We start from the raw sequence: 18,508 nt of genomic DNA on the forward strand, positions 1-18,508 counted from the left end.
CCTGCGCTGAGCGAGTCGCTGCACTCTAGCTCGGCTCCAAGCTCCCGCAAACACCGTCACGAACGAAATGTCACGCAACACTTCATCTTCTAATGGCGGGAATAATTTAATGGCGACCACATCGGTGAGCTTGAGGTTTTTGCCTCGTCCTCTGCGAAGAGCTTTGCTTGATTTTCAAAAAGATGGTGTCCAGTTTGGTATTAGAAAACAAGGAAGGTAAAAAATGCAAAGAATTTGATGAAAACCCCATGCATTTTTTTAAATTATTCAATATTGTTGTGTGTGCTGAATTGGCCCGCATGCGACGTATTTTAAACTGATTTGAATACGAAGAGCTTTTATATCAATGAAACTGATTTTGATTTGTGTTTCTTTCTCTCCTTGTGTGAAATCCGTGGTTATACACATCACAGATGTTTGATAGGAGACGAGGTTTGTTTGAATATTATTTCTTCAAATGATCAATGATTGGTTTAACCGTTCCCTTCTTGCAAGCAATCATTTTTATGGCAGACAGTAAGGAGAATTACTGATGAGATCTTGGGATTGAAAGGTTTAATTGATTTAAAGCCATAACTGTGAATAATTGTCATTATATTGTGCAGATGGGACTTGGCAAAACCCTTCAAGCAATCAGCATTGCATATTATTACAAAGATACCTGGCCACTGTTGATTGTGGTGCCATCCTCTGTCAAGTTCTCCTGGATTGACGAGATCGAAAAATGGCTGCCTGAAGTTGAACCACATGATTTGAATCTTATTAGATCAGGCTGCGATGTAAGGTTTGTCAGCAATGAATTTTTTGTCTGGCAAGAAATGTCCTAGCTGGATCAAGATGTTTATTAGGTGACTTATCCAGCTTTTACAGTTCTGATCATGATTGACAGGACAAGGAGAAATTCTGCACAAAAACTTCAGGGTTATCATTAGGAAATGTAACAGAAAATATACTGGGTGTAAAACCTGAACTGTGTATGTAGCTGAATTGAATAAAGCTTGTTTGGCAGACAGATGGCATGGAGAAAGAAACATGCACTAGCTTCTAGTAGGGTCTGGGGCATGCTCTCTGGAAAAAAAAAACTGAAATTTGTAACTCTCAGAGTCATCATTTGCAGCATTCTGATGCAACTTCAAGTGCCTTTTGTAGCTAGGTATTGCTTCTAGAATCAGTTCAAAAATTCTTTTTTCTGTCTTTAATCACAATTTACAATTTAGCCAATTCAAAATGGTCTGACAGCAGGTGGGTTTCTGCTGACTACCACCTATTTCCTTCTTTTGACTACCATTAAAAGAACTCCTTCTTTTTGGAATATTTTACCAAAATGAATTAAAAAAAGAAAAGACATCCACATAACTAACTCACCAAAATAAATCAAGAAAACAAACAAGACTAAAACCTCTGTGAAAGCAAAAAAACCTTTCTGAAAAGTCTATCCCATAGTAGAGTAAAAACCTTTTTAAAATATAACATTTACATACAGCACTTGTTGATTTCTTTTTCAGTAACCTTGGGAAGGCCATGATTCATATTGTAGGTTATGGTCTGCTGAGCTTAGCAACCTCCAAATTGTTACTTGAAGCTCTGGAAAACCACAAGTTAAATATTGTCATATTAGATGAATCACATTACTTAAAGAACAGAAAATCAGCACGTACAAAACATCTGCTTCAAATCTGCAAGAAAGCCAAGCATGCCATTCTGTTGAGTGGAACACCATCACTTGCTAGACCAAGGGAGGTTTGTGAGATATGCTTTCATTTGTTTCGTGGACTGTTTTTGTCTCGAGAAAATTGAATTGACATTTTCACTTTTTCTTTCTAGCTCTTTCCTCAGCTGGACATTATCTGTCCAGGTAGGTTTGGTTCTTTCAGTCGTTTCGTTCAGAGGTACTGCAATGCTCGCGATGTATTTTTCAGAGGAAAGAGGAGCTTTGACACAAGGTAATTATATGGGTGCACTGCATATAGTCTTTTCAACTTTTGTATTTATCTTTTTTATTTGATGTTTGACTGATTCATTGACTACTTTATTGATTCATCGATATGAATGTAATGCATCGGTATTTTTTAAATTCTTATCTTTATGTAACTGGTATACATTTGGATTGATCAACAATTGAATAATACTTTTCTTTTCACAGTGGTGCTTCAAATCTTGATGAGTTGTATCATCTCCTGAAAACTCATGTCATGATAAGAAGGCTTAAGAAAGAGGTTGGTATACTGTTCAGTTGTATGTACTGCATGATAATTAAAAAAAGATAATGATATTAATGATAATTTAATAATATTAATGTTAATGATGATATTTTAAATTTCTATTTCACAAATTAACCCTTTAACTCTCAGATCAAATTTGTAATTCTCCTTATTGTCAACCATACAATTTATAAAATGTTAGTTCAGAGAATTTAGTATTGGATCAACTAATTATCCCCAAATTGATATTTTTCTTTATCCTCATCACTTGTCTGCTCGATATTGTATTGATATTGTAAGGAGAAATTCTCTCTTGGTCACTCATGGGAGTTAAAGGGTTAAAATGTTGATAGGATTAAACATGCTTTACAATTAAACCACCTTAATAATCAAAATCCATGTAGCGAAAATACATCCTCTTTCCAAAAAAAATAATAAAAAAAAGATTACAAAAATATTATGTGGAAAATGCCTATCCTTGATCAAAAGTTTACAAAATTAAATGCGTCTTTAAAGTAATAGAAAGTGTTTTAAGTGACTGCATTTCTGATTTTAAGAGGCAACTTACTTCAAAGTCAAGGTGCAGTGGATGTAAAAGATCTATTCCCAGCCTTTTTTTCAGTTTGTTACTTAGTTACATAAGAGATATGCCAGCATTTGATAAATTCTGAATAACTTGACTAAATTAGATTGTGAAAAATTTCTTCCTTTTTTTCATATAGGTTTTGACTCAGTTACCACCAAAGAGAAGACAAAAAGTTTATTTTGACATCTCAGAGTCCAACAGTAAATACAACACAGTGAGTCAGGATACAGATAACAGCTATGACTGTGCTTTTGTTAACTTCTGGAAGTGATTCAGATAATCTGTTGTCTTCTCATACTTAAAGCTGTAATGAAAAACTTCCCTTGAGTACTCCTGATGAGATGAATGCATATTATCACCACTTAATCTTTTCACTCTGGAAATTATTGCAGATGTAATCATTTTTAAGTGCTGTACATTTCCTTGTAGTTAATGCCATACCTTGCACAAAGCTGATGCCAACTTATTAATTTCTTATCATCTATTTTCTCTACAATGCAGTAAATGTTGAAGTCGTGGTGATTTTTTTCTGATTGGCTTCCTGCCTCCTATGTATATTCCATACAAATGAGTCTGGAATGACAGCAAGAAGGTTCCAATAAAATTTCCCATGCTCTTGTCTTGTTATAGGCCAGTTAAGTATGTTTATGTGAGCTTGTGTTCTATCAAATGTTTAGGAATTGAAGCAGATCATGAAAGACTTCAGGAAATGTTCTGCTATTATCAATGGGGCAGTTGCAGATGACCTGTCAATTAAGTCACCTCTGACAGAAATCAGACGCCTATCAACACTTGTATATCACTATACTGGGCTTGTCAAGGTGAGAAGATTCCAGAGTTTGGCCACACTCCACTTCTGTTTGACTCATTACTTAACCCTTTGACTCTCAAGATTTCTTTAGCAATTCTCCTCACTGTCTGCCATGCCATTCCCATGATGTTAGTGTGGAGAATTTAGTATTGAATCAACTTATAATACCCCAATTGATATTTTTCTTTATTCTAATCACTTGTCTACTTGACATTGTTTTGATATTGTGAGGAGAAATTCTATCTTGGTCACTCATGGGAGTCAAAGTGTATGTAATGCTTTAAAATAATGGAGAGTGTCTGTCAAGTAATAGCTAGAGGTGTGCTAATTTGATGAAGCTTTTTACTTTTTTTTCTTTTTTTTTTTTCTTTTTCAATGATATTTTATATGGGGCTTTCTTCTCTGCTAGAGTCTGGTTCATAGTAACTTGGTCTGGTCACATGACACCAGACCAGCCTGATCACTGGAAAGTTGTACCTTCCCTAGTCTCTAATTGGGGTCGGCTGGTAGGCTTTGATGTAATTTGCCTCTTGAATTCCTCTGAACTACTCCTCAGTAATATTTATCATCTCCTAAACTCAACGAAGTCATTTTCTCAACGACTTTGTCAAAAATGTTTACGAACAATGCTTCTACCATTGACTCAGCGACGCGCTACGTCATTAAACGAACCTAACGAAGTCATTAAAATGAACTTCAGTTTGAATATTTGGACATACATCGCCTGAATCCTGCTTCATTCTCACTGCCTGATACGCCCAATTTTTTCCCTAAGATTGGTCCAGTTCTGAAGTACATTGAAGACTTGGCCCAGGGAATGGATGGCAAATTCATTGTGTTCTTCCGTCATCGTCTTGTACGTCAAGCCATCGAGACAAAGTTGGTGACCTTGAAACTCAAATACATTTGCATTGCGGGTGATGTACCTTCCGGAATTAGAGGGGTAAGGATTTCTGTATGCTCTTTTAATTGCTCTGCATGTGTGCACGTCTGATAAAGGGCCGGGTGTATTAGGGAGGAAGTCGAAGAGACTATTCAATGTAACTGTTTTCGTGTAACTTGACCCTTTTGGTCTCCTCGCAACTTTTTTTTTTTTTTCACGTCATGAATTCTCGCCCGTTGGACTTGTCCACTTCTGTGCTATTGACTTCAACAGCCAGTATTAAATTCGAGGAAGTTCCCACTTTGAGTATTAAATCTTGTTTATCTGCAACTTAAAAAAGGTCCTTTAAAAACATTTGTCGTTACGAGAGATGTAAGGTCTGTGTTTTGAAATTTTTTTGTTGTTGTTGAGGCTAATGATCTGTATACTTGCTTTAGGAGTTGGTTAACTCATTTCAAACTGATCCACAAGTACGCGTTGCGGCCCTTTCCATTGAAGCAGCGTCTTTTGTGAGTATCAAAATGGATACGATTTTTTTCTGATTAATATTATTGGGCTCGTATAATCAATAAGCCTAGATAATCAAATTTTCCAGGCCTACAAAGGCACGGAATTCTGCAGGGTTCATTAAAATGTATGCAGCATGACTGGAAGTTGTTTTTAAGTAGATTTAACACAACAAAAAATAGATTTTCCGTCAGATAATTGCAAACAAGTTCCAAAAGGGGCGAAGCCTGTGTTATCGAGCCTTTGCTTAGGTAACAACCTCCTTTGTATAATTTATTCATCTATTTGTCTGTCCGCCTTTGTTATCATGGTTTTCCATTATTTTTTAAAATTTTCTTCGTCAGGGACTCACTCTCACTGCAGCCCATCATGTAGTGTTCGCGGAGCTTCATCACACTCCAGGTGTTATTATACAGGCTGAAGACAGAGCACATAGGATAGGGCAGACACTACCGGTTAACATTCATTACTTGATTGCCAAAGGGACAGTGGATGAGACGCTATGGTCCCTTATTAGACGCAAGGTATAGTTGTGGTAGTTTTCGTGGTATGTAAGAGGGACATAATTGTTCCTTATGTACATTTTGCACTGCATTCAGAAGAAATTTTTCCATTGCATGCACTTGATCAAGGTGACTTCTGCTCCAGGGATGCGTTGTTTAAAGAACGATTCAGTTGACCGACAGTTCGCCAACAATTCTTTTAGTTAGCTTTGTAGCTTTGCAGACAGTTTAAATTGGTTATATTTTTTCCTCCAGTTGTGTCTTACGTTAAGGTAAAACCTCTCCAAACATAAGTCCTGATTAAAAACTTTATTCTAAGAAAAATAATAGACAGGTAAAAGTTTTAATCCTGTATCATCGCTAACCGCCTTCGAACAACCGGGCCCAGAGGATTGCACGCTTTGATTCACTGCGATCTGATTGAAAGAAAAATCATTCCATCATTTCAAAAAACGCCTATCCAAGGAGAACCTAAAATCGATCACAGCTCTGTCATTCGTGTTTCCCCTCCCTTTGCAGGTCTACGTTACTACTACCACATTGGATGGGAAATGTAAAGATCTTGAGACAGAGAATGCAGATGAAGATCTAGGTCGGAAATTGTCAGCATGTGCTGCCTGGATCCAAGACCAGGAAGAAGGTGCTGAGGACCTGGAGGATTTCGTAAATGAGCAAGTAAGTCAAGCTTAGCGATTAAGAATTCAATTGACAATAGAGATTGGCTCAGGGGACATTTAGTGTTACTTCAAGTTTTCTTTTTGTCCTTTTGGTTCAAATGCACTGTTTTGCCTTGAAAACAAGATTGAATATTTCATTAAATCAATCCTTTTTTTCCTGCTGTTGCTGGACTTGCTACAAGACCTTTCTATCTTTGCAGCTTTCAGTAAAAACGACTGGTAAGGATCAAGGGCAAAGAGATCTTCGTTCTTTTTTTGTTGCAACACCAGTTTCTTCAAAGTCGAACTCCTTTGAAAACAGAGCAAGTAGTCACAATACGACGGTCCATAGAAACAAAAGTGCAAAAATGGGTGCGGCCAGGAAAACTTCAGATGATCCGATACATGTGCTTGAGAGTGAAGAGGAGGATTTATCGACTTTGGATGATCTAAAGGATGATGTCCTTATTTGGGAAGGTGCATATTCTATATTGTACTTAACTCTTTAACTCCCGTGAGTGACCAAGACAGAATTTCTCCTTACTATATCTATGCAATATCGTGCTGACAAGTGATGAGAATAAAGAAACATATCAATTTTAGGCCAAGGATTACTAATTGATCCAGTATCAAATTCTCCAAATTAACATGGTGAGAATCACTTGGCAGACAGTAAAGAGAATTACTAAAGAGATCTTGGGAGTTAAAGGGTTAATGTTGTGTTGTATTTATGTTGGAAGCGAGGAAATATCAGACGCCTCTTTTTTTTGATGATTTTTTTAAGGTCTCTGAAATTAGGTTGCCCTCTAATAGTTTTCATTTTTCATAAGCACCGGATATGCAAATCTGTAAAGAAACGCCACTCAAGAAAAACGGTAAACCTTTCAGAGAAAGTCTAGAAAACCTTGAAAATCTTAAAACTGACCCTAAACCTCACGAAGAAGCTCTAGAGGAGGAGGACTGTCCACTTAAGCCAAAAACAGTAAAGTTGAAGAAAATGAAAAATGGCAAGCTATTGTTCGTAGAGGGCAAAACCACCACAAGAGAAAGTCAACAAGAAGCCTACTGCAGAAGTCTTATAGAATTTGTTGGAAGTGATCCTGAAACGGAATCACAGACGTTACGAGGCTATCTTGATAATGGAGATGGACCTGAAATTTTAAACGCAGAAGATGAATGCAATTTTGGAGGGAAGAGCGATTTCTTGGGTGGAAGTTCGAAGCCGAAAGACCGGGAATTTTTAACGTATTTACAAGAGGCTGATATAGAGTGTGTAGAAGTGGTCTGTAAAAGGACATCGAGATTGCTAGAGGACCATCAAGATAGCTTTAATGATTGTACTACGGAAATAATGGAACACAAAATAGGAAGTGCAGTGAACGATTCACGATATCCGTCCTGTCAAGATTTCGAGGGAGGATCTTTTTCAAAAGATATCGGTGGGATTGAAATGTCAGACTCACCCAGAAGAACATCAGAGATAGTCGATAAAATTGGAAAGTTACAAAGTAAGCAAGGAACAGAATCGTGCACAAAGTCCTTTGGTCTTTCTTCTGATGACGCTTGCAATAAAAGTGACAAAGATTCTGCTAACATAGGAACAAAGATGCCTTCATGCTGTCATCAAGGAAGGAAAAGTGACCAAAACGTTTCCTCCCATTTCAACATTGTTTCTCTAGACGATAACGTGACTGTAGATGAATATGTTTTATGTGAGAGGAGTAACAGTCGAGGATATGGAACGAAAGCGAACCAACCCTTAAAAGAGAGTACTAGAAGTACTAAAGACAAAGTTTTCAATCCTCCAAAGTATTCGTCACAAGTTCTTGAAAATAGGGAATGTTTGCCGGTTAAAGAGGATGGAAATACTAGCGTCACTGCAGTGCCTTATGATGACAATTCAACAGATGATTTCCAAGATGACAGCTTTAAAAATACTCAGGTCGCCCCTGTACCGGTCACACAGAAGCCCAGTAAAAAGCGGAATGCTGCTAACAAGCCAAAACAGAAGACAGAAAATCGAGAGGCAAGGAGAGGTAACAGGTGGAAGCAACCACCTACCGATTGGCATTGTAGTGCTTGCACTTTTATAAATGATGGGCAGCTTTTGGAATGTTCCATCTGCTTCACACCTCGTGCAAAAATTGACGAGGCCACGAGCACTGTCGACGATAATCCTCTGAGCATCAAAAGTATCAGTGGACAAGGTCGCGATGACGTATATATTTCAGATAAAATGGACCTATATGGAACGGGTGTAGACTGTATGGATACCAGTTCTACTTGTGTGAATTCTGGCAAGATCAGTGGAATCGTAAAACACGAGTCATCACAAATTTCCTTTGGCTCTGCCCAAATGACGTCTCCTATAAGCACTGGGCAAACTGTAGAACCACATGCTACAGGAAAGGTTATTGTCCATAACTTGTCGAGTGAGTCGATGATAACACCACCGTGTGATTCAAAGAGTGACATTAAATCTACTATTCGTAAGGCTAAATCAACTGATTATGATAGTGTTTATAGTCAAGTTGCTGAGTCCGGCTTGCCTCCTTGGTCGTGCGCGGCTTGCACCTTTTTGAACTTGTCAGAAATGATTGAATGTTCAATGTGTCTGACTCCAAAACGGCGAAGCCGGAGGGTGAGTGCAAAAAAGAGTCTACTCACAGTGGAAACAGAGAAGGAGGCCAGTGCGAGCAAGACCACTTCGAGTGACAGGCGACGCTGGAAGAGGACTAAGAATGCAGAAGACCAGAATCCACGGGAAATGGATGAAGGCTTGACAGCAGAACCATTGGGACTATCTCGTGAAACACAAAGTAGTAGTCACACGCAGTATGGCCATGAAGTCTTGAGAGAAGAGATTTCTGAAGAGGTCAAGTCGAACCCTCGAAAGCGACTTAGACTTGATGAGGTCGAAGGAGAAAATGGTATCTGTGATGTTTCATACGATTCAGAAGTTTTGTGCAGTGACAGCACCATTAAGTGTTCCTATGCATTGTCCTCCTCTGCAGCTCCATACGAGCTGATGGCCGCCACACCGCCTGATGGTAAAGGCATAGATGTAGCTAGTCCAGTCGATTCTGTTCTTTCCTCAGATCAAGAGGAACTACAACTTAGAACCGACCACGGCGCAAGGTGCTGCAAGATTGGCAATAATGATTTGGAAATGGACTGTGAACAACTTGACGTTTCAGACCATTTGGTGACTGAACAGTGCAGTGGAGTTTCTTCGACGGTATCCTCCGAAGGGAATGTTGGTGGCCATTTGCCATCCTCCAAAAATTCGGAAATTGACGAAGTTATGGAGGACCTTGAAGAGCTGAAAGCTGCAGCTGAAAAATTTTTTAGTTCAGAATGGGAAGACGACGAGCGGTGGTGGGAAGAAGAGAGTTCTTTTGAAATAAGCTCTTCCGCTTCTAGTAGTGAAACAGCCTCAAGTAGTCCGAAAGTTACAAGCCCAGGATTTATAAAGTGCTCCGATTTTTGTTCTGTCACGGAGCTTAAGAAGAAGCTTGAGACAGATGCTAAGCCCAAGGCTGCGCAAAAACCTCAATATGCTAAAGGTAACCCTGAAAATACTGAAGCTGCGCCATTAGCAAATGAATATAATTCAAGGCCTGAGTTGGATCCAGTAATAGAAGAGGAGGAAGAAGATGAAAAAGACGCTCCCCCTGAGGTGATGAAGTTGAAATTCTGTTTAAGCCTTTACACAGAACGGTTATATTTGTACACTCAGGTGAGTCATTTACTGGTTTGTTTTTCCTTCTCACCCTCCTTGTAACTAATGCAATGTCAGGATGATTATTCAAAGGAGCCCTATGGGAAAATTACATCCAGCCGGAAAGACAATACGAGTGTGATTAGTAAAACAGATTTTCTTCTGTGCTTAAGGGTGACTCAAAATATGATAATCATAAGATAGGTAGCGCATTTGTATTCTGTAGGATGGGAGCGCTGGCGTTTTTGTAGGAAGACCGCAAAAACATAAACAAACACACACACTTAACTGGAGCATCAAGAATAAGAAAGTAGATTTTGTGCATCGTGATCATTGCGGTGTTTGGTTTTCTGCATAGGATGATCTTCCACTTGGAATTAATTTCTGCATGTCTGATGTTAAGAACTGCAACATGGAAGATTTACCCGCCATTCTTCATCATGATGAAAATTTAAGGCAGATTGAAAGATTCCTTGAAAAATGGAGAAGGTAATTAAGACCTTACGCGTTATTACGAGGTTACTTTGGTCAATTGTAGTTTAATTGCTTCATTTTAGCTTTGTTATGGTAACTGAATCAGACTGGATCATACTTATACATACTTAAACATACATACATACCGATTTGATCTCGGTAAAGGGAATTGCAATATGAACGTTCTAGCAGGCTTAGTATGAGTTTGTGAAAATCGTCTAAGTTGAGTCAAGCTTTCATTTGTGGTATCACAAATACAACGCACTTTTTCCTTGGTTTTCATTTTGTTTAGGATGGGAGAGGGGAAGAAGCGAATACTCCGAAAATCAGGACTTGTGTTTGATGATCCTCTGGAAGCTTATGAGTGTGCAAGAAAGGTAACCATTGGCTTGTTTTCATGAAATCGTTACACATTTGCTTAAAAATTTTTGTTCCTAGTTTACTTTGATAAAGGAGGTATATTTAGCGACTGGAAGCGTTTCCATGATCGGGACTTAATACACCCAACAACGCGCGGGAAAAGACTCATAGGGGTTGAAAGGTGAACGATTGTATCCTCGAAAGGAAGACGCCTTTTGGCCGTCTTTAGTGAGTACAATGTCGTTGTTGTTGTGGTTGTTGTTGCTGGTGTTTGTGGTAATGGTTGTGCTGCTGTTTCTATTGCCATTACTCAGACATCCTTTGAAATTACTGATAATTTTTTAAACCTTAGGCAAAGCTCCAAAGCTTAGGAAGAAGTTCTTTATTTAATTCTTCCCCGCTATGATGATCGCATCTCTTCACAATAAAAAGAACAACGTTTTGTTTCGGTTCAGTTGAAGTATTTTACATTTGGTTTTGTCAGGGTTTGTCAAGGGCATGCAGCTATGTTCGACACCCTTCAAAGGTAAAGGTCATATATTTTTTAAATTTCTTTCCCTTATTTTGTTGATGTTGATTTTGGTATTGTTGTCGATGGTATTAGAATTGCTGCTGATTCAGTTAAAATAATTTTAAAAAAGTATGATATATTACAGTTCACAAGGCAACCAGGTGGACAATCAGATGTGGTTTGAAGCTTCTCTGGTTTAAAGATTTGATAAATGTAACCGAGAAGTTTCAATTCATAGACCCAACGTTTCCACACTCCTGTCTAGTGCCTTCATCAGGGGTGATCTAATCGCTGATGAAGGTACTAGACAGGAGTGTCGAAACTTTAGGTCTATGAGTTGTAACTTCTCGGTTGCATTCATTAAATCTTTAAACCAGAAAAGCATCAAACCATTTCCAAAAACCATTGTCTGATTATTTCTTTGTCCCTTCCTCTTCCTTTACTTGTTATCTTGCAGGAAACTCAGATTCTGGCTGCCCATAATACCGCGGAAGAAGTAGGAGGAAAAGTTCGGGTAGTTAAGAAACCCAAAATTGTACAAAACAAAATAGAGAGGAAAACTGATCACGCCAAGAGTATAGCAGATGGTGCAGAAGAAGGAGAGAGCGTGGAACTTAACAGCAACACGCAAATATGTACCTCAAACACAATCTGCGAGGATAAGATCTATCACCAGGCTGTGACGACTGATGGGGTACCACTATGCTTGTTCTGTAAGGGCCCTGTGGAGTTCGCAAAGAGAGTGCGGTGCTCAGATTGGGATGCAAGATTTTGTTCGCACGACTGCAAACAGGAATATCAGGTAATTGACAGCTTTTAAGGAACCTATTTCTGCGTTTTGCGCCAGTATTTGTTGGTTTAGTTGAACATCGATGAAGGGGTTAGCAAGAAAGAGAAAATGAGGGGAAAGACAGGAATGACCGAAGAGTATTTTCCAAGTCGTTTTCACTGTGAATTGTTATTCAAGAATTACATTTTCTCTTCCCTCTCGAAATGGATTTGATTGATAAGTTAATTACCTCGTAATTCCCTATGATATTGCTGTTAATCCAATTAACTATCAAGTACAGTATTCATGCTGCAGACCACAATCCGCGACAAAATTTGTCGACATATGAAATTCACGTAGCCACCATCAAGGATGGCTTAGAAGTAAAATACAAGTTGGACTGTGTTTCGCTACAACTCCTCTTCCCCCAATTCAATATTTTGCAATCACAGATAACAAAATACAACATTGTTCAGGTGGAATCTCAATTATAATGTGTTTAATTCTTTTCGCTGTTTGAACTGATAAAAAAAAAAAATTAAAATAGAGTTGTTTTTAATCTAGGTTCGTGTTAGCGGTACGGCGGCAAGGAGAGCTTTGTTTGAAGCAGAACGAGGAATTTGTCAGCTGTGTTCAATGGACGCCCATAACTTGTACCAAAATGTCGTCGCGTTACCTGTCAGAGATCGGCCGGCATTCTTGGCTCAGACTCATTACTCGACTTTGCCAAATCAAAAGTTGATGAAAATGATAATGGAGCCAAAGGAGGGAATTGTAAGCTGGATGTTCAAAAACACCTTGCTGTTTTAAATATCTACATGGCCCAATTTTACCAATTTTTTTTTTGTCGATTTTTGATTGTATTGTTCAAAACAATCTTCGTTGTCAATGCGCATTAAGGGCTGGAGACAAAAAAGTAACTTGCGGAGAGAGCCCTCCCCCTCACTCCTCATTAGTAATCAAACCAAACTCGTTCGGCTGTCACGCGTTGTTGCCACGCGCGACCGTCACGCTCGACTATTGTGCCCTCATGTTGGATCAATCAAGTAAGACTAAACCCTTCATCTGGTTTTTTTTTTTTTTCTCATGATTACTCTAGTTCTGGGAAGCGGACCACATCACACCTGTGTCAGAGGGAGGCGGGGAATGTGGATTAGATAATCTGAGGACCTTGTGCGTTATATGCCACAGGAAGGCCACTAGCGAATTAAACAAAAGACTGAAACAACGAAGGATACTAGAGCAGGTTGCTGGATGTGCTGATATTTCAACGTTCTTTCGTCCACTTAACTGAGAGGGATATCATATAATTGTAAGTCAGATGGCAAAGTGTTAGAGAGATGAATGGCCAGGGTATGTCTTACGTAATGAACAGGGCTTATAGTATTACATTTGTTCTTTGTTTTGACCTTTAATTAACTGTTTTCCTTGTTATAATTATTATTTTTCCTTATGTCTAGGAAACTAGGTATGTCTTTTTTATGTTTTTCGGTGTTTGAGTCTGAATTGAGATTCAACAAAATATTTTTTAAAACTTATGTAATTTGCGTTGCGTTACGTTTTAGTCCAAATTTCATGCTTTTAAATGAGGGTAAATAACCACAAGATAATCAATGAAAAATACATTTTCGTTGAGACTCAACAAAATAAGTTTTTACAACTTATGTAATTTGCGTCGCGTTACGTTTTGGTCCAAATTTCATTCTTTTAAATAAGGGTAAATAACCACAAGATAATCAATGAAAAATACATTTTCGTTGAGACTTAACAAAATAAGTTTTTTACAACTTATGTAATTTGCGTTGCGTTACGTTTTAGTCCAAATTTCATGCTTTTAAATAAGGGTAAATAACCACAAGATAATCAATGAAAAATACATTTTCGTCTTTTTTTGAAAGGTTTCTTATCATTTTTAGCTCGGAATAGGAAAATTATTATTTTTATTAATCTATTAAAGAAAACGGTTTCCACAAGTTACAAAATTACAAAAATTAACAGAAATTAAAGTGGCTGTGATAATCACAAAATAATCAGTGTCTAAAACATTGTTCATGTTTTGTATCATTTAAATTTTTGTCATCATTTTTGGCACGAAATTGTAAAGTGATATATTTTTATTTAATTACTAAAAAAACGGTTTTCAGGAAGTAATATTGAATAATGTTTTTACAAAATTAACATAAATTAAAGTTGCTGTTATAACCACAAAATTATCAGTTTCTAAAACAATTTTCTTGTTTTTAGCACGAAATTGAAAAGTGATATATATTTTATTTAATTATTACAGAAAACGGTTTTCACGAAATAATAGTGAATGGTGGTTTTCAAAATTTATCAGAAATTGGAGTGGCTGTGAAAATTAGTTTAATAATCTGACACAAATTTACCCACCTGTTAGGGATAATATGATGAGGAGCGATTTATAATAAAGGAAAATAACTGAAATTGTTTTCAACTGAGATGTACTAATACATTTATTTAGGATTTGTATTTAGTTATAGTTGGCTTGCTTTTAATTGAAGTCATTTTTTACTACGTATGAGTAATCCTTGTGGAAGTGATTTCTGGTTTAAATCAACGACTCTCTAAAATGTTAGTACAATTTTCATCATATTTCTTGCGATAATCGTAAATTGCACATGGTACTTAACTATTTTCACAGCGTCTGAGGCTATTCGTGTACTGCTCCAACCCATTTAATAATTTTCGTGAATTTTTGTACAATATGTGATATTGTATTTTTTCCGGTAAACTGCAAAATGTAATCGTGTAGTGGTTGACTATTTTTACATGATAGCAGATCGGTTGTCGTATTATCCTGTACAAAACTCCTAATTGACCCTGTTTGGATTTACTAACTAAAACGACACGGACTCAGCTACCGCAAGGGTGATCCCTTTCCATCAATGTTTTATTTTAGGTACCTATTTTTACAGCCCCAATCAAGCGTTACTCTCTTTTAACGTACTTGTTAAACACAAACGATGAAATTTCGACGGCAAGGAAGCACTTAAATTATAGCATGATATATTATTCTAACTTTTTTTTGTCACATCAAGAATTGTAACGCAACTCTTCATTGCGCGTGACACAGGAACAACGATGGTCTGTGACTACATATAAGATATGCTTCTACCGAACATCGGTCGGATTGTAGGTCCAGGTATCGAATGTCGGAAAGAGGTCTCCTTTAGCTTGTCAGTGTTTCCTTCCAGCCCATCGAGCAAACTCTCGCTCTTGATACGTTGGATTGTAGCTCTCAGATGAATGAACTGCCTTGTGAGATACTTGTCCTGATGCCGCATATCAGCCTGTTAAGACACAGAGGAGTGTAGATTAGTCTCACGAGCCTAAAGTTAAGCGAACACGACCACGAACCCAGTGGCTCTTCTGGCGGAACTCACCCGGTTTCTGTAGCATCAGGCAACCGGGACTGTTGCTTTCCCCCCCCCCCCCACTCCCCTGGATGGGGTGATACTGGCCCTTGGCAGGTTCCCCCAACATGTACAGTTCAGCACTTGCCATTAGTATTCCTTGGTAGGAAGAGGCACCGGAATATCAAAGTGTCATGCCCAAGAATACAGTAGTACAACGATGTGATCGGGCCTGCAACACGGACCTTTCCATCCCCGGCTTCCCTGCTTGGGTTATGCTCAGTGTATTCATACAGAAGCTGCAATAGCTCAAAAGAATTGTTGCTGAGCGAAACAATTTGTGCATTGCCTTTAAAAAAAATTATTTGGGCGAACTTCCGAAATGCATTCTTAACGTTTGCAATCTTTCGATTTTCCATCGCGCTTCTGCTCGGTAATTGCGCGAACTTTCCCTTTTTGTTGAAACAGTAGGCACTTCGATGTTTCTCTTTATTCAGGTGATGTGACACCTCTCTCGATATTAGCTTATTTTTGTCAAATACTAATTACGAAAAACCATCGATGTGATCAGGCCTGGAACCCGGACCTTTCCATCTCCGACATCCCCGCTTGGGTTATGCTCAGTATATTCATACAGAAGCTGCTATAGCTCAAAAGAATTGTTCTTCAGCGAAAAAATTTGTACATTGTCGTTTAAAAAAAAATATTGGGCGAACTTCCGAAATGCATTCTTAAAGTTTGGAGTCTTTCGATTTTCCATTGCGCTTCTGCTCGGTATTTGCGCGAACTTTTTTTTTTTTGTTGAAACAGTAGACACCTCGATATTTCTCTTTATTCCGGTGAAGTGACACCTCTCTCGATATTAGCTTGTTTTCGTCAAAAACTAATTACGAAGAAGCATCAGATGTCATTTTCAATTTTTCTTACATTGTTCCGTAATAATGGACATCCAAGTTATACTATCTATACTCATCTCAGCTCTAGCCCCATTTTAAGTGCGAAATTTCCCAAATCCAGTACGTTTTCATGCCGCACTTACCACTAACTAGACGAAGTGAGATTGAGCGACACATTGTTGAACTGAAGGTCAATTAGTTTTGAGTACACAAGATACTTTGTTGATAGTGTATTTTATTAAGGAGGTATTCCGAAAGCATTTAATTAGCTGTGTTTGATTCGCTAAAAGGATCAAGTGATTACGTTACTAAGCTTGTCAGCTCTTGTGATGAATCATATTGTGTCTAACCTGTGTTTCTATAAATAGGATGTTATGGCTGCGAATAACATAACTCTGTTGTTAATTTACACAATTGGAGTCTGCCGATATTGCACTATTGTTCTTTCTGTTTCTACAGACAGTGAGTATTGTGCATTATTATTGACCAATGATAGTGTTCTTCGCCAAAAAAAAAAATAAAATGAAATTTAAAAAAAAAGACAGTATGACGACTTGTCTTTTATTTTATCTCTATATTTAAAATATTTTAAAATTTATTTTGTTCCTCTTTGTGCACTTTGTATTTGTTTCGTTGACTTTTTGATCATGTAATTCGTCGCGGGTATTGGTATTACATTATCATCCGTGCAGTTCCATCTTTTTCTAGGCAGGTGGAGACTTTTAAAACAGAAATTATTAGACCATATGGCGAGGAGATAGATTCTAGATCTTTATATGGTGAAGATCTATGTTAAAGCCTTATCTGTGACTATTATTATCCCAAGCATGTCACGCGTCGAAAACGATGAAGACTTTTGCGACATTGTAATCAAAAATGCAGAAACATAAACAGCCCCTCGAAGGAAAAATAAAAATGTTACAGGTTTCGACCTGTCCGCTGCAAGAATACACGAGTTCTAGCTAAAAAGTCTCTTAGTTCGAGAATATTTAGTTATCTCAAAGAAATGCCGCAGTAATTTTTTACTTGACGTTCCGAAATCCGCTAAACTGAATATATTTCCAACACAATTTTCGGTATCTTTTGACATTTTTTTTTACCTACCAATTCCTTTCGTATCCACAAAATCGCTGCTTCTAGGCGGGCTTCTCTTTCCTCGCTTGTCCCTTCGGAATCAATAACAGGGACTGAATCCGCTTTGGGGATTTCTATCTCTACTTCATTCGCCGATCCCGATTTCAAAATATTCCATGTGCACACTTTCATATACGGAAAAGAATGGCGTTTAGCAAGCTGAAGCCGTTCATCATCCATCTCTGAGTATTTCACCAAAAAAGTGTCCTCCGCTAAAAATCGATGAATTTCGAAATTTTGTCGTAGAGAACTGTGTATTTTGCGTAGAGTTGTCAAGTAAAGAGAAAGATTAAGTCCATAAGAGGCTTTGAGCGAGCACGTTCTTCACGCCGCTATTGTTTATAGTCAAGACACTGGTGGTTTATATTTGCATATGGAAAGCAAAACATACCAGGCGAGAGGTACTTTGCTTGACATCTGTCGCCAGATTTTAATCTTTCCATTACCCAAAAAGGAGGCGATAGTGTTCATGGACGGTCTGAATTACGAATAAATACAACACGAAAAAACCTGAGGAAGAAATAGAATTAGTTACTCGTAGATAATCAGTCAAAACTCACAGAAACCGAATTCACATGCTTTGAAAATAATTTGTTTTTAACAGTGAAGTACAATACAATGTAGTTAATTCGTATCACCTGTCTTACACAGATTGAAAACTTGAAAACGAGGGCGGTTTTGAATTGCTTTCCATATAGGCCTGATAAACTCGTGCATTTGTTGATTTTGGGAGGCCCATTGAATTTTCTATTTCTTTATTGATAAAGTTCCAGCAGAAAAAAATATCCTCCGAAATTCGATCTGAATGAAAAGCAGCACTCCGCTCATTCACATCAAAATTCCCTCGATCCTTGTTAAGTTGGCAGGTTTGATTCATAGCGTTATGAAAATGCTCGCATTCTACTTCACTTGTAGTGTAGAACTACTTGAGTTTTATTGTTTTTTTTTTTAGTCTCCTAGGGTACATTCAAGTTCTTGAATGAATGCTGTCCTGTTAGGTTTGTTTTTTATTTTTGTTTGTTTGAGTGTTTTGGTTGAGTGTTTTTGTTACGTTGGTTTGTTTATTTGTTGTAAGTTTTTCTGCTTGAAACTTTTTCTTGTTACCCAGTCTACTCTGTCCAC

General features: G+C 37.8%; 2 protein-coding genes across 7 annotated transcripts; one reads left to right on the forward strand and one right to left on the reverse strand.

Annotated features, from left to right (window-relative positions):
• The first annotated feature begins 105 nt into the window (after positions 1-105).
• Positions 106-18,375, forward strand: LOC131780180 (uncharacterized). 6 transcript variants are annotated; one of them, XM_066166622.1, is made up of 21 exons: positions 106-216; positions 414-432; positions 606-784; positions 1,506-1,740; positions 1,825-1,943; positions 2,144-2,216; positions 2,924-3,001; positions 3,465-3,608; positions 4,374-4,541; positions 4,919-4,990; positions 5,333-5,512; positions 6,011-6,166; positions 6,369-6,624; positions 6,978-9,886; positions 10,227-10,357; positions 10,635-10,719; positions 11,187-11,228; positions 11,671-12,015; positions 12,547-12,756; positions 13,082-13,294; positions 18,339-18,375. In XM_066166622.1, exons 1-20 carry the CDS (start codon positions 110-112, stop codon positions 13,274-13,276), a joined length of 5,703 nt encoding a protein of 1,900 aa, XP_066022719.1. In that variant the 5' UTR covers positions 106-109; the 3' UTR covers positions 13,277-13,294; positions 18,339-18,375. The 6 variants fall into 6 exon arrangements, 4 of the variants coding, with proteins under 4 accessions (XP_066022719.1, XP_058952778.2, XP_066022721.1 ...); XM_059096795.2 differs by lacking the exon at positions 18,339-18,375 and having other exon boundaries at positions 13,082-14,477; XR_010717446.1 differs by lacking the exons at positions 12,547-12,756; positions 13,082-13,294; positions 18,339-18,375 and having other exon boundaries at positions 10,635-10,930; positions 11,671-11,757.
• LOC131780179 (uncharacterized) lies at positions 14,457-17,762 on the reverse strand. Its single transcript, XM_059096794.2, has 2 exons — positions 17,357-17,762; positions 14,457-15,293 (listed from the first exon to the last, which is right to left on the reverse strand). Exons 1-2 carry the CDS (start codon positions 17,564-17,566, stop codon positions 15,096-15,098), a joined length of 408 nt encoding a protein of 135 aa, XP_058952777.1. The 5' UTR covers positions 17,567-17,762; the 3' UTR covers positions 14,457-15,095.
• Positions 18,376-18,508: the final 133 nt, after the last annotated feature.

This window comes from Pocillopora verrucosa, chromosome 5 (genome assembly GCF_036669915.1).
Source record: "Pocillopora verrucosa isolate sample1 chromosome 5, ASM3666991v2, whole genome shotgun sequence".
NCBI classification, from domain to species: domain Eukaryota; kingdom Metazoa; phylum Cnidaria; class Anthozoa; order Scleractinia; family Pocilloporidae; genus Pocillopora; species Pocillopora verrucosa.

Excerpts from the sequence above, each read along its gene's own strand:
- LOC131780180 (XM_066166622.1), top strand. The coding sequence starts at position 110 with ATGGCGACCACATCGGTGAGCTTGAGGTTTTTGCCTCGTCCTCTGCGA. Across the intron at positions 3,002-3,464 it reads CCAACAGTAAATACAACACA|GAATTGAAGCAGATCATGAA; the intron begins GTGAGTCAGGAT and ends TCAAATGTTTAG. Across the intron at positions 4,542-4,918 it reads TACCTTCCGGAATTAGAGGG|GAGTTGGTTAACTCATTTCA; the intron begins GTAAGGATTTCT and ends TACTTGCTTTAG.
- LOC131780179 (XM_059096794.2), bottom strand. The coding sequence starts at position 17,566 with ATGGATGATGAACGGCTTCAGCTTGCTAAACGCCATTCTTTTCCGTAT. Across the intron at positions 15,294-17,356 it reads TGTGGATACGAAAGGAATTG|GCTGATATGCGGCATCAGGA; the intron begins GTAGGTAAAAAA and ends GTGTCTTAACAG.